We start from the raw sequence: 14,910 nt of genomic DNA on the forward strand, positions 1-14,910 counted from the left end.
TTGTTGCGATGTGATTAATGACTGGCTCGAAGTGCCGCAACTGGGATGGTTTGATAGAAGGGGGTAGAATGGAGGGACTAAATAAATAAAGAAGATGGGTCGTAAGTTTTCTTACATGGGATCAGTTTGCTGTGTTAAGTTACGTAGGGGGGAAAAGGGGAAGGGGGGGGGGGCTGCTAGAGTTAATGTTAGTGCAGCACAGGGCATCTGCCCAGGGGCCTCCTAGCCTTCTTGTAAGGTATACCTCAACGAGTGAATCTTAAGGTATTAAAGGAGTAAATTGCAGGGGGCCTCCTCCTTACAAAGCCAATCTTCCTCTCCTTCTCCCTTTCCTGCTTACTTCCCAGTCCCCCTCCCCTCCCCACTCTTTCATTGATTCCCCTACCCCTGGTGTATATTTCCCCTCCCCCCCCCCCCCCCCCACCCTTGGATGTCAAGGCTGGGGATTAAGAGGGATCAGAAGTATGTGACAGTCAAGCCAGAAAGTGTCAAAAGGGAGGGAAGGTGATTTTTTGTTTCGTCTCCCAGAATATCTCCTTGGTTATTCAGGCCTGAGACAAGGTCAGGTGTGTGACCACATCAGAAATAGGTTTTCATAGTCTATCTCAGACCAGGTTATAAATTGAAGGTTGTTATTAATTATCTATTATGCAAAATATTTTATATTTTCTTTTAGAATCAAAAATATAATTCCAACTCTAAGTCCCTTTCTGTTTTCTATGAAGCATTTGGAAAATACAGAACGCATCATAGCTATGAAAAAGAATCGTCTAGATTTTCATGTGAGCAAATGGCAAGCTCTTATACCATAGTTTTCTATGTTATATGTTTTTTCCATAATGTACTATTCTTCATTTTGCATGTATTTGGTATATGAAGCAGCATGTGAATTGGGAAAATAAAGCTGGAAAAAAAAAAAAAAGGTTATAAAGTAGAGTTCACAAAAGACTGTGTAATCTACTGTCACCTCCTCCACTTAAAATACTTTATTTGTAGTCTCTTTGGTAATGTAAGGTTTTATTTTTGGTAAAGTGGTTCTGTTTGCATCCGGGTGAGCTATTTTGACAGTCTTCACCTGATAAAGTGATGGTGGAGGAGAGGGGGCAGAATTTGACCTAAACATCAAAACCTCAGCTGGAAGTACAGTACACTTACGAAAGGACTAATGTGGATGTGAGACCAAGAAGAAAATTGCTGAAAGAAAAACATTTGTGTGTAGTAGTGGTAATAGTAATATGACAGTCTGCACAGCGAGGAGAATGGAGTCATTAGCAAGGGCTGTGGTGTGATTGTCATTCAATAGGACAGAAGTGCATGGGTTTGATAGCTATTATTACTACAGAAGGAAGTAATTTCAGATGAATACCAGCTTCAAGTGGTTTTGATTGGCGAAGAGTGCCTGGGAATATCATGATAACCCCACTGATACAAACAAATCATGACATCTGTGGTTAGTTGTGGCATTAATCCAAACAAATGCAGCTATATAACATGCATTAAGCAGTTTTAACATACTGGATGGACTTCCGAGGTTTGTGGCCTATTCCAAGTTTGATATTGTCCAGGTATGGAGGTGTAGATCAGAGGCCAGTTCCCTCCCGGTCTACAGGGCATATACCCTGCTTGGTAGGCAAGTGAGGGCATCAGGAAATATCTGCCATGTGTGTCATATGCTAGCTTGGTTGCGACACTCGTCTAAAAGCTCATCAAGTAGATCCCCAATACGATTTCACAGACGAGCATCTGTCAAGTTCCATTCCTGGATTAAGTTATCTTCAAGTTTCACATGTTCAGAAGAAAAGTATGTGACTCAGTTTTTTTTCTTTATCTCTGTTTTTGAAATTTTTGAAGTGTCTTCCATGCAAGAGAAAGAGTCCAGTGGTGTGCAGGTGGCAGCGAAACGTGTATTTCATGCACGATATACCTCTTCAATTCAGGTGGCTGGGGTGAAAAAACCCAAACAAACCACTCCCTCAAAACTTTGCTGAAGGAAATTTGTAGATGTTTGTGCTTACTATAAATATTATCCATCTATATTCAATGTAATAGCAACAAACTCTCTCTGAGATTTGTGTCGATGTAAGAGCAATCGAGAAAGTGTTTCATTGGCTAAGGAAAGGAGAGGAGCAGAATTTGTAACTTAACTGTGTGACCATTGTGACTGTTCATTCAAAGCCAAAGCTATCATTTCTTGCGACGTAACATGCCATTACTCATGGAATGGCATCACCTTTTCCTCGGACTTGCACACGGTTGATGGCAGAGTGCCGTCATGCAGAAAGGTGCCTTGAGGAGAAGCCAGTGGAGCAAGAAAATCATCTCTAGTCATGTTTAACTGCAGCATCCTCACCAGATAGACATCCTATGATGGCTGGCGCCTTCGGTCGTTGCCACGCAGCCGTAGCGCATCCTACCTTGTCTTCCTCTTTAGATATTGGCAAAATATTGTGGCCTGCGGCTACTGTGGAGTTCAAGCATGCTTGCCCATTTACAGTAACAAGCAAATCAGATGCAACTCACCCCTTTCCTTGGCTATTAAAGGGAATGTTTTCCCCAAGACTTGTATGTGGATTTAGTATTAATGCATAAAGAGACACTCTGGTAAAAATTCTGAGGACAGTCTTTTCAAAAGTGGTAAATCATTAAAATTCAGGCTAATTCTGTGTGCTGCCCTCACGAGGTGTGAACTGTTCAAGAACTTGTGATGACAAAACAGTAGAACAGTATAAAAAGAAATGTTGATGGAATTCCACAATATTACTATTTTTTTCCATGACATCTAAACTGCATTTGACACAACAGTTCATCAAATATATTCAGACATAAAAAATCTGGCATACATAACCAGAACCTTACATCAGTGAAAAATATAGATTTATGATATCTCAAATACTTTTTTTGTTGTTCAATTATACATTTTTTTTTTCATTATGAGCCTTGTCATCAGTATTATACACCATCTTCATTTTGTGTTTAATAGCTTTCCTTCATAGATGACAAGGATCAAAGTTATAATCAATTGGGAACCAGAATAATATGAGTCTTTAGACCGTATACATTGTAGGCCTACTGAGTTAACCCCTTCTGGATTATAAGTGAGCATATCCGAATACGACTGTTATTAAATATGATAGATTGATAGGGATACTACTAATCCAGGAAATTTTGATGAAAGTTGGATTGTAGCTTAAGCTAGTGATCTTGACATTTATGAGCAGCTAAAACCATTCTAGATATTTAACTGCTTTTCTCAATATGCAAGATGATGCTGTGAAAATGATCCTTGGTGTATTTTACCTCCATGCAACTGTTTTAAACCCTTTGTGGGTGAGAACATGACATTTAATGCATATACCCCATCGATCCCCTTAATCTGAATGCAGGCTAACGCTTAAAAGTGAAGGACTGTCGTTGAAGACACATTGGACATTAAATCATTGTGCAAAGAGCAATCAGTGACAAGGATGTGAATATCAAGAATTCTTTTCATCCAGATGGACTCTTTCAAGCAGGCCAATTACCAGATGAGAACAGACATGTTAACAGCTTTGTGGGATAAAATGATTTGTATCAGTACATCTATGCTATAATGCTGGAAGAAAAAGAGGGAGGGGAGAGGGTATCCCATCATCACTGGTGCCCAAAGTATACCCAGGGCTCCCTCGAGAGAGGGAATTTATACCGGGATCTCTTTTGGTGGCATAAATCCAAGATGACATGCTTTCCACGCCCTGCCGCCAGCCCAACCCCAGCCCATCAAACCTCAGCGTTGACTCTGCTCCCCTGCTCCTTGTCCAATGATGGATTGCCGAACATCCGACCCTTGAACCAGGAGGAATGCGTGTTGTGGGATGATACCCCTGCACACACCTCCCTCTCCCTCCGCCCCCCCCCCCTACCAACCTCCTGCCCTCAACCCTCAACCTCTATGGGGCAAGGGGGTCCCCCATGTTTTATCCGGGGTTAATCTGGAGTGACATGAATGTTACCAAACATGATTTGCCCCCCAGTGGTTACATTCACAGTAAGCTTTTGACAAGTTGAGCTACTGCAGACACTCTTTTGTTCTTTTAGTTGCATGTTGGGGGGCGGGGGGGGGGGGGGGGGGGGGGGGGGAGGTGGGATGTTGTGTAGACCAAGCCCTTGCTGTTAGTGTTATGGTAGCCTGAACTCTGTGATAGGCATTACATGAATATTTCTTGAGATTAAAATGTATTGATGGAGCATGTGATGAAATTCTACAACAAGATTATTACATCAGAAATGTTAAGAAGTTAACATGAATGCTTCACTTGTTCAGATGGACAGTTTTGTGTGTTTGTTTTTAAAAGGATTTTTAACATAGAAATTGAGGATTATGATTGGATGCTAAAGACTGCCTTCTCAATCTTTGACTTTTGATGCAGGACTCTGACTCACCTCAGAAGATTGAGGAAGCCGAGGCGAAGCCTGACGTGCCTCCATCAAACGATGACCCTGCGTCAAAGCTGTCTGAGATGGACCACGACTTGGCAGTGGAGAGCCGAGATGAGCCCAGCGACATCCTGACGACCACAGCTCGGGACACCACCGACATCCTGACAGCGACCAGCAAGGCGGCCCGCAAGGAGAAGTCCAACCTGCGGCGCTCGCATAGCGCCCTCGAGCAGCGGCCAGAGAAGTACGATAAGCGGCAGGTGTCAAGGAAGCCGCCCACAGGAATGGACCCCACGTCCTCATCGACCGAGAGACACCGAGAGGACAGACTCGTTCGGCGACACACGGCATCGGGCAGGACGGAATCAAAGGCATACAGCAAGAGTGAGGGACTGGAAGGGAAGGGCGATTCAACGAAGAGACCGTTATCAGACGGCTCTAGCTATGTGTATTCTGGTAGTTCTTCCTTACGTAGTCGACCCTCAGAGTCAGGACTAGCAGACCTGGAGCGTGAGCTTGGGACAACCGATCCCAGCACGAAATCGCAGCGGGAGTCACTCCCAGCCCACTCCAGCACAGTGGAGACCTCATTGCACAGAAACAATAACAATGTCTACAAGGACCTCTCGCCTCGATCCTCGCCGACGCACCAGGCCTCGTCATCACGCAAGTCCAGCACCAGCGAGCGGAGCATGTCTCCAACCGATTCCCAGTCCACCACCGAGTCCCTCACGAAAAAATCACAGCCGTCCAAAGCTGACACGAACTCACAGAACCTGCTGTCACAGGAGGAGCTGCAGCGCATGGATGTGCCAAAGAGAGGGCGTTTCAGGCTAAACAAAGATCTGATCCAGGGAGAGACACAGTCGCCCAGCAAGAGGACGATAGAGAGGAGACGCCACGCTCAGGAGAGGCGGAATAGGCACACCCTTGATGGCAGCACAGTTCCCTTCCCTATTTCTGAGAGGAAAAGCAAAAGTTCAGAGGTAAAGATTGCCAAGTCATGTATAACTTTAAAACTCATACCCCATTTGTGAGAGGAAAAACAAAAGTTCAGAAGTAAAATTATTTGGCAAGTCATGCACACCTTTAAACCTGAAACCAGTCAACTATCACTACAGACACAGACTGTCACACTTTGAAAAATCAGAGACTCGCACATATAACAGTGAAAATGATGATTCTTCAGTTAAAGTTTATTACTGAAGTGCAATGAATTACTTACATGTACATTGTCTTATTACATGCAGTTTGGAACTGATGTGAGAATTTATTCACAACCTTTGTTGGTTGATTTATTGTGCGGAACGAGGGCATGATATATGTTTTCTAGAAGCAAATTGAAAAGTCCTCTATTCCTTATGTAAGGGCAGAGCTCACAGCCCCCACGCACACACACACACACACACTCACTCACATACATCTGTGCTATCAGTTGACAGTTGGGTCCTAGATTAAAGTTTTTGGACCAAGTAAGATTTCTACCCTGGAATGGAATGTCAGACGTGACGATTCAATTATGTAATAGTAGTTTCTACATGTCCAATATTCTCTTTAACGAGCTTTCTTTCCCCCTGTTCCCCTTACCATATGTTTCAATTTGTCACGTTACATGTGATCTCTGTGAGTGTGTGATTGTCTTTTTAAATGTTTCATTCCCTTCCAATCTGTCCCCTCTTGCATCTGTGTTCTGGTCTAATTGGTCCCTCTTCCTGTCTCTTGTTTTGTCATCGCAGAGCCCGCCGAGATTAAAACGCAGCAACTCAGACCCGAATCTTGCAGACAACGAGGACGTGAAGCGGAAAGAGATCGCAGAAACATTTCCGGTGAGCAACACAAACATTCTCTCTCTCTCTTCCCCCTTTTCTTTCCTACAAACCACCAGGAGCAGCAGTAAAAAATTTGCCTCGGTTTGGAAATTCAAAGGAGCTAGGCCAGGCTTGTTCCAGGATGCTATCATTTGATACATTTTTTTTTCCAAAAGATGAAGTGCTTATTGTCTTTGCATATTATGGCTATTTTACCGCCTGTAAAAACTTGAAATGAAAACCTGCATTGCTGTGGGGTATACACAGAATATTGCCCCGCACACACACACACGTTTTGGCATGTGCCGAGGATGTCGTATGAGGATATGCAGCCCATGGAAGAGAAAAAAATGATGATGGTGATGTGTGATGGGTATCTCGTGAACAATCGCCATGACGACGACTGCCGTGGTTGCTTGCAGCATCCGGTGATATCCAGCGGAGTGGAAGCTGAGGAGAGGGTAAGATGGAAAGGAGGGCGGAGACTTTGTACTTGCTGTCATTTAACCCATTGTCTGCTTTGAGTGCTCATTGACACAAAAAACCTGTATCATTGTACACACTGTTCAAAGTCCGTGGCACAGAAAGGGTTAACCCATTTCTTACAAGATCCTGAAGTCCCCATAGCCTTTGTACAAAGCTCACTCTGTACCCATGGGCAATGGGTTCAATTTCATTTTCTAAATGAATCTCCAAGAGCTCTAACTGTATAGTGGAATTTTAGACAAACTTGCTGTCAAATTTGCTGATGTATGTGGGATGTCACTGTGTGCATATCATGTGCAGTCTTTTCTAGTGCATTCACATTGTAAACATCAGTGTATACATGCTGAATTCCATGTCATAATGCTCTGCCTTTTAACGCCGGCAAGGTTTAGAGATCGCACCTTGCAGCGATATGCACTTTGAACTCTGGGCAGCTCTTTTCCAGCCTCGTGGTGGCGATCTTATTAAATGTGTTGTTGTTTGCCCCATTGTACTCTACTCCGCGATCAATGACAGGGATTACGATCAAAACGTCAAGTTTTGCATGATAAATTTGTCATTCGTGCCACATTGTTGTGATTATATCAATGGTTCGTGTAAGGAGTTGGTGAAGTGGGGATATATATATATATATATATATATATATATATATATATATATATACACATATACCTACTTCATGAACTCATGTAAGAATGTCAATATTTTTGTCATTAAACTTCACAGAAGATTGTTGATGAGTCATAGTTGAGGTGTGGGAAAGAAAATTATGGAAGTTTTCTTCAGGGTAGTGTTTCAGAGACAGTCAAAATTCAGATACATGTATTTGCTCAACATTTGTACCCCAGACTGGTATGTTTCATTCAAAATGACTCTGAACAGCACCTTTGGCTGGGGCTGGTTGCATTTTTGTGAATAGCATCCACCCAGCTGGTGAAAGGAATTTCGCTCAAGATTGTGGAATTCGCGGAGAAAATGGAGTCGCGAGCTTGAAATGCCATCTCTATCTTCCCCCAAATTAGTGCGACACGACAAAAATCTGCCTATCAAGCCGCGATTATTAGTGGAAATCGATTTGCCCGATGTGCGCCAGATTGGTTCCCTCTCCCCTCCCCCCCCCCCCTTCTTTTCTCATTCTCTCTCCACTTTCAGTCTCGCCGGCTCATCTCAAAAGTCATCTCCTTCGCTCACCGTCATGACTACAGAGTCTGGCATAAGGGCTTGGATTGCGTACATATTTCAAAATGCCACTCATTTTTTTTTTCTGCACAGTCTGCTATTCTGTGCTGTGCTTCAGAACTTGGTAAAACATGGTGGCGGGCATAGGTGAAAAAGACCAGAGAATATGAGCAGATACTCGCCGCAATGTGGAAACTCTACATACACGCAGAAAAGAGTTTGGTGTATGGTTCATATCTCCTAGATAAAGAAGACACAAAAATGAATTCATTGCTTTCTTATATATGGAGTTTTTGTCCCTGTTTATCATGAGAAGAGCACTTTTCTTTTCAAGAGTGGAAGTGGACGTACTACAAGACTGTCGGAAATTTCCTCTCTATAATGATGACAGTCAACATTATGATGATATTTGATTTGAGCATAGGATTGTTACTGTCTCAAACATTTATGATGCACACATACAATATTTATATGTTCCACTTTTCTAAACATTCTTGTCACTGTGGAGACATGCACTATGCCCCAGTGCCTGCCTTCTGGTACCATTCACTATTCCGAGCGATACCCCAAACACACTGAAAATGCATTTCGAATCTGACATGCCTGCCGTCTGGCATATGGAATTGCTATCGCCCAGAGTTGCAGTAATTGAGATGAATATTGACTGTGATTGGTGTTGACTGTTTGTCTGTCTTTCCCTTCTGTCCTTCGTCTGTCCGTATGTCTGTTCCGCAATATTACTCTCATCACTTTGCTTTGGTGTTGTATGTCTGTGTTTCATTCTTTATTCATCACTGTATCTCTTCTTTTCTATCCTTTCCTTTGTTTGATTGTATTTGAACTACATTTTTTGTTTCTCGTTCAATCTATCCATCTACATAATATGATACATCTAAATGTGTATATTTGTTATATTAATTATATGTTTATATGCATAAGGCCATCTGTTAAACCCTGGTTATCTGTCTTATCTGTAATTCTACTTATCTATCTTTCTAACCTATCTGTCTATCTTACTATCTACTATCTATTCATCTGCTTGTCTATGTGTGACTCCATCTGTTTATACATCTATTTTGTATATGTTAGCTGTGTATATGCATATATAAATATATTTATTTGTCTATTTATGTATCCACCTACATGTTTATCTACTTATATGTCTACTGTATACGCTATAATTTTCGCGTACATAAATTTTCGCGAATTGCCGCTGTCACACATTTTCGCGAGTGGTTAAATTCGCGATTGGGGGACCAGAGAAAATATGAAGTGGCAAAGAAAGTGTGAATTTTCAACTTACTAGCAAATAAGAATGATACAAGTTATACACTGCATGAAAAAGACTTGCCAAACTCTGCGAACTAGTAAGTTAGAATTCAACATTTTTGAAGTGGTTAAGTCCGTCGCGCTAGATTTCTGACGAGGGGTCCCCTTGGCTTGCGATAATGGATTGGCTCTCTACAGTATTCGTAAGTAGACGTGGACGTGCGTAAACAAGCTTAGCCAGTATGGTCTGTTCGGTAAGCCGTGACATGGTATAGTTGTACTGAAATGTTCGTATTATCAAGGCAAGGGATTCATTTTGGAAGGTAATATTTTCGCGTGTTGTTAATTTCGCGAATAGCTCCCGACTCGCGAAATTCGCGAAAATAAAACCCCCGCGAAATATATAGCGTATACAGTATCTAACTACTATCTGTCCATCTACTCGTTTATCTGTGAATCCATCTGCTTATACATCTATTTGTATATGTAATATTATGTGTATATGCATATATCTATTTATCTGTCTGCCTGGATCGTTCTAATCCATAAATCCTTATTTTCTCCCTCTCCATGCTACACACAGGGTCTTCTGCATCTCAAGAATGGTTGGCTGATGATGATGGTCTCAGATCAAGAGGTAAATATTTATCAGAGTAATAAATAGATCATCAAAATATTGGATATAAAGCTTAAGCAGTATCCTGTGGATTGTTTACCTACACATGTTATATGGGATCTCTTTTGTCAAAGGAAGCATGAAAGGAGGTGATATTGTGCAATAGCTAATTTTGTTTTTGAGCGATGTTGTCCCTTAACTCTCTTCATCTTAAAAGATAATTTATCACAAAGAGCAACCCCGTAAGATCCTGTGCTGTCAGCGGGGTTTTTATCATACCAGTTGTTCAGCACAAATATTATGAGTAGACTGATGAAGCAGAATTGACCTTTACATCTAGAGCATAGCCCTGTGTTTCATTTGATTAGACTTTTCATCTGCATGCCTTGATGAAATTGTGCGATTGTGCGCTGGGAGGCATTTAAAGACTTCCTCCTTTTAAACCCCCCGATGGAATCCAAAGGGGAAGTGGGGAAATTTTCGACGATTGCCCGTTTGCGATAATGTTTTCGCTCGACTGAGTGAGATGTCACACCTCATCATTGTGGCACATGTGGTCCTTGTTACGCCCAAAGATTATCATTGAGTAAAGACACTATGAGTTTGTGCCCTAATTATGATAACTGAGCGACGAGTTTAGTCCAAGTCCATTCTAGTTGTAAGAGAAGTATTTTGTTACATACTTCAGCCAACGAGGTGATCTTAAAACATAGTTGGAAGTTTGGTTTAAAAAAATGCCTTCATTTTGTCCCAATCAGTCTCTTTCACATAGCAGGTTATGATAAACAATAAGAAGATAGTTGATGTAAGCTATGATAGAAAAAAATATATATAACCAAGAAAGGGTAGAAGCCATAGCAGTCACATAAACATCAACAAATCACCAAGTTAATGGACGACTGCAGTATCTAACTTTTGTAGAAAAGGCACTCTTCTTGGTTATGTTTTGTGTACATTTGTTCCTTATTGTTAAATCCATTTGGGATACTTTAATTGGGCACTTCAAGGGTTGAAACCCTTGTCTTTCAAGTCCATATGTCACAAATGGCAGCCAAAAGTACCCCTAGGCCATAACAAGTTTACCAAATAATGTAAACAGTATAAATCATGTATTGAGCATGCACAGATGTGAGCTGTGTATTTACAGTGAATCCTCATGTGAGTGATGTTGCATTGATGCATTTACAGAACACACCAATGGAAACGATGTACTGCTAGAATATACTCTCATAATATATTGTACAAGTAGTGAAAGGACTCAAGATTTCGCACGAGGTGAAAGATAGAGGCACCCTATTCATTAAGGCAAAGCCAAGTTAAATAGTGCTCCTTATCTTTCACTGAGCACAAAATTTTGTTCCATTGCACGAGTAAAGACCATACCCTATTTGTATTACACAACACCTCAGACATCAACAGATGTGGTTCACTCAGATTCTTGAATTTTGTACAGAAATTTTCATGAAAGGCGAATGAGTAGCACAGTTACAGTACAGTCAGTTGTATGCGAAACTGATCGGATGCAAGTTGTGTACGATAAAATGAGTGACAGAGTGTGTACTTGAAACTGTTGATCATGAGTGCCCACAGCAAAGTTTGTATATTGTGACATCAGAGCTGTGCAGTGGAACAAGAACTATGACTTGCTCATGAGCTTAAAACGGGAGTCAATGAAAATTGGTAACATCACCCATGCAATATCCATTTTCGCTCAAACCAAATTATACTGTTAACAACAACAGTGTGCAATGGAACTTTTAATTACGTGTCACATGATGAGCAATCGACCAATCAGATAGCTATATTCTTTTGGGATGTTGTATCCTAAAGAGGTGATATATCCTTGGGGACTCTAAAGGCTTGACTTACCAGCTGGAAGTGTTTGTTTTGTTCTGTGGAAATAAACATTAAACTCTACAAAATTAAAACAGTGACATTCTCAAAAAAATAGCACAATTGCAAAATAACCAATGTTACTTCAACATATAAGTATCCTTTACTACCAAGTAATCACAGCAATAGGACTACCATCGACAAATTATGCACTATAACCTTGATACCTAGTAGCATGTTCAGGGCTGTGTGATTACAGCATCCTGTAAAGGTCGTTCACATCTGTGTTTGCATGGAAAGGTCTTGCTTTGGAAACACTGTAGCTATGATGTGAAATGATTTTTTATGTGGGAAAACTGTCTATTTCTGTTTCTCCTTTTTGTGTATTGTGTGTCCTGCTAAGATTAGCTCAAAGTGAAGGTTCCACTTTGATTTTGAGATCACGGGAAAGTTATGTTTGGAAATGTAGGAGCTAATGTGTTTGTACTTGATAAGGGATTAATGCAGTTCCTTTATGAATGAGATCCTGTCAAGAGTCCAAGCTTATCTTTGTAGAGCTTTAGATTGTTATAACAGTGCCAATGATGCTGCTGCTCCTGATATCAATAACAATGATGATGATGATGATGATGATGATAATAATGATAACAATATTATAATAATAATATAAATGATAACAATGTTGATAATGCTTATTTTTCAAACATGGTATCCACCATACATGGGTGTTCAGAGCACAGTGCAGTATGAAGCATAGTCATCTTTCAAAACAAAAATAGAAGGTCAATGTGGAACAATACACTATCTACTGATATACTGATATGAACAAATGTGATGTAAGATTAGTTCAGAGTTTGCGAAGTTGGACTTTTATGTAATATTTTCAGGTAGTTTGTTCCGAATATATGGTCCAACGTAGAAGGGACTATCCCTTTCCAATGTTTATTAGAGTACTTTTTGTGCTTCACCAATTCATCCCAAAATATGACACTTTGTTTTAAAATTGGTGTTCATCTCCCTTTCAAATGCTGGTGCTAGTGTTGAGATTTTTTAACAGGTGATTCTACTTTTCCACCTCTAGTTGTGAGGGATTAAAATCTACAGTCTCTAGGGTTTGAGTCTTTTCATACTCCTTGTCATGTGATTATCCACCATCACTTGGCATAGGCTTTTCAGGTTAGATTCCCCCCAACATGGGACAGGGTAAAAGGGTAAAAAAAAAGAGAAGAAGCAAACATTTGACAAAACATTGGAAGTAGAAAATGTGTGAGCACAGATGAAGGCTTTAATTACGGTGTGTTTGGAGTTGGCAGGGGATGGGGAATATGTTTTCAGCATCTTCTCTCCATAGCTAAATATAAAGTGTGTAGGTGAAGATGAATTCAGAATACTGTGCTGTGTTCAGGGTCATAACAAACTCTGTAATGAGGAAGCCCACTCATTTTGGTATTTTTACACAAGATGCATTGAAAGAAGGGATCATACTGTGTTCAGGGTATATTTAGGTGTTCTTTCATTATGTGATCGACTGATCTTGTACAGAAGTAGTTTATGTGGAAATATTGGCTCCTGTAATGCTAATGTGCTGTGTACATCATTATCCACTGTTGGAAATCACAGACTTTTCTTCTGAAAAAGAAGGGTACTGGTTCCAGTCGTGCATTCATTATCATTTGACATATACTAGAAGTGCTGCTACATAATATACAAACGTACGGAAACGTAAATGCGAATCATGGCCAGGAAAGTCTCATGGCGATGGTAGAAGTGAAGGGGATGGAAGTAATGATATTTTGTCCTCCCTGCACCAATGGTTTCTCTTTGCCTGGTTATGGAGATCAGAAAGTCGGGGGAGGAAATTCCAAGTGACAAGGCGGTGATAGCCACTTGAAAGGGGACATGCAGTGGAGTGGAAGTTTGCTCAGCAGCCGACAAGTACGCCACCCAGCAGGTGCTGGTGGGGGAAGAAAGGAATAGGAGAGGGGAGGGGGGAAGGATGGGGTGGAGGGGAGGATAAGGGGGCGGAAGAGCGAAAGTGACAAGCTCTGAGATGTTAATTTAGCATCGTGCCGTTCGTTCGGCAGGTGTTGACAGTTTGAAATCAACATTCCTGGAGCGTAGCGGCAGGTGGAAAAGCCACTGACGTGTTTCGGGATGATGGTGGTACAGAAGGAGGAGTTAGAGGTTCTGAGGGGGTTCTTTTTTTTTTTGTCAGATAGTAGTTCTTTATCAAGAAAAATACATGGCTCCTGTTGTAACCCTTGTTTTAAGGAAACAAAAAGAACTACAACCCTCCATGTTCAGAATGAAAACTCCACTGGAAATATATCCACTTCCTTTCATTTCGTACTCCTAAATAATATTTTCCCTGAGAATTTAATGAAAGTCTGAAATTGATTCGGGCTAAGAGCAGAGATGTGACAGTGTGATGGTCAGAGCATCTAAGGTTTTTGCACAGTGGACAATGCCCAAGAGCAGCTTCGGTCGTGTGGTGATGATGTCGGATGTTTTTGTAAGATGCTCTCACTTGCTTCATCCTCAACACAGCCAATAACATGATTTGCACCACCTTGAAGATAGTGACTTCCCCTGCCTCTGAAAGACACATGAAGGAGAAAGTGTCCATGATATATTTGTAAGTGGGAGTGGGTCTTGTAGAAAGTGATTCTTCGTTAGAAATAACTGTGAAAGTGGCGATGATGTTCCACGCACGACACAAATGAGGGGTATGACATACGTGATGTCATGCAAGTATTTCGCAGACGAGAAGAGAGGCAGGCAGATATTGACACAGCAAGATTTGACCCCTGTTATGCACTGGCAGTCTTCATAAATCAGTCTGTGAGTCAATCAGACCAGTGGGGGTGATTTGTAAACAGCGCCATCTAGTGTTCTGGGCTGTATAAGTATTCTGGCTTCATCAGGCTGAAGGAATCTGAATCATGTGTTGTTGGTATTTTTTAAAGAAGTGTATATAGTGAAAATGGTAATGAAGAAAACAAATATCCTGATTTCTTGCACCCATTTAAGAAAACATGGAAAGTTGAATTATCGACAATTGCAGAATTTTTAATCCATGACATTAATTTCAAAAGGTGTGTTGTGTTGTTTTTTTCTTACTGATGTGATTCAGCAGTCTTCCAGGGGAAGTTTAAACTTTGATTTCCATGTTTATTGCTGATGCGTTAAGACTTTACCCATATAACATTATTGTAGGAATCATTTCTTGCCCTATATGTTTCAGAGTTTAATGAAATATACATATGTTTTGATAGACACACACACACACACACACATGTTCAT

General features: G+C 41.0%; 1 protein-coding gene across 3 annotated transcripts in view; it reads left to right on the forward strand.

The window, feature by feature from the left end:
- LOC139731184 (uncharacterized) overlaps positions 1-14,910 on the forward strand; it is a 170,306-nt gene that overhangs the window by 125,460 nt on the left and 29,936 nt on the right. For all 3 annotated transcript variants that reach the window (XM_071642066.1, XM_071642067.1, XM_071642068.1), the window contains exons 6-8: positions 4,407-5,402; positions 6,153-6,242; positions 9,742-9,795. In XM_071642066.1, the coding sequence (XP_071498167.1) occupies positions 4,407-5,402; positions 6,153-6,242; positions 9,742-9,795 (1,140 nt within the window). The remainder of the gene's footprint in view (positions 1-4,406; positions 5,403-6,152; positions 6,243-9,741; positions 9,796-14,910) is intronic.

This window comes from Diadema antillarum, unplaced genomic scaffold, assembly GCF_040938485.1.
Source record: "Diadema antillarum isolate AM-2024a unplaced genomic scaffold, OU_Dant_1.0 seq00000364_RagTag, whole genome shotgun sequence".
In the NCBI taxonomy this organism is placed as follows: Eukaryota; Metazoa; Echinodermata; class Echinoidea; order Diadematoida; family Diadematidae; genus Diadema; species Diadema antillarum.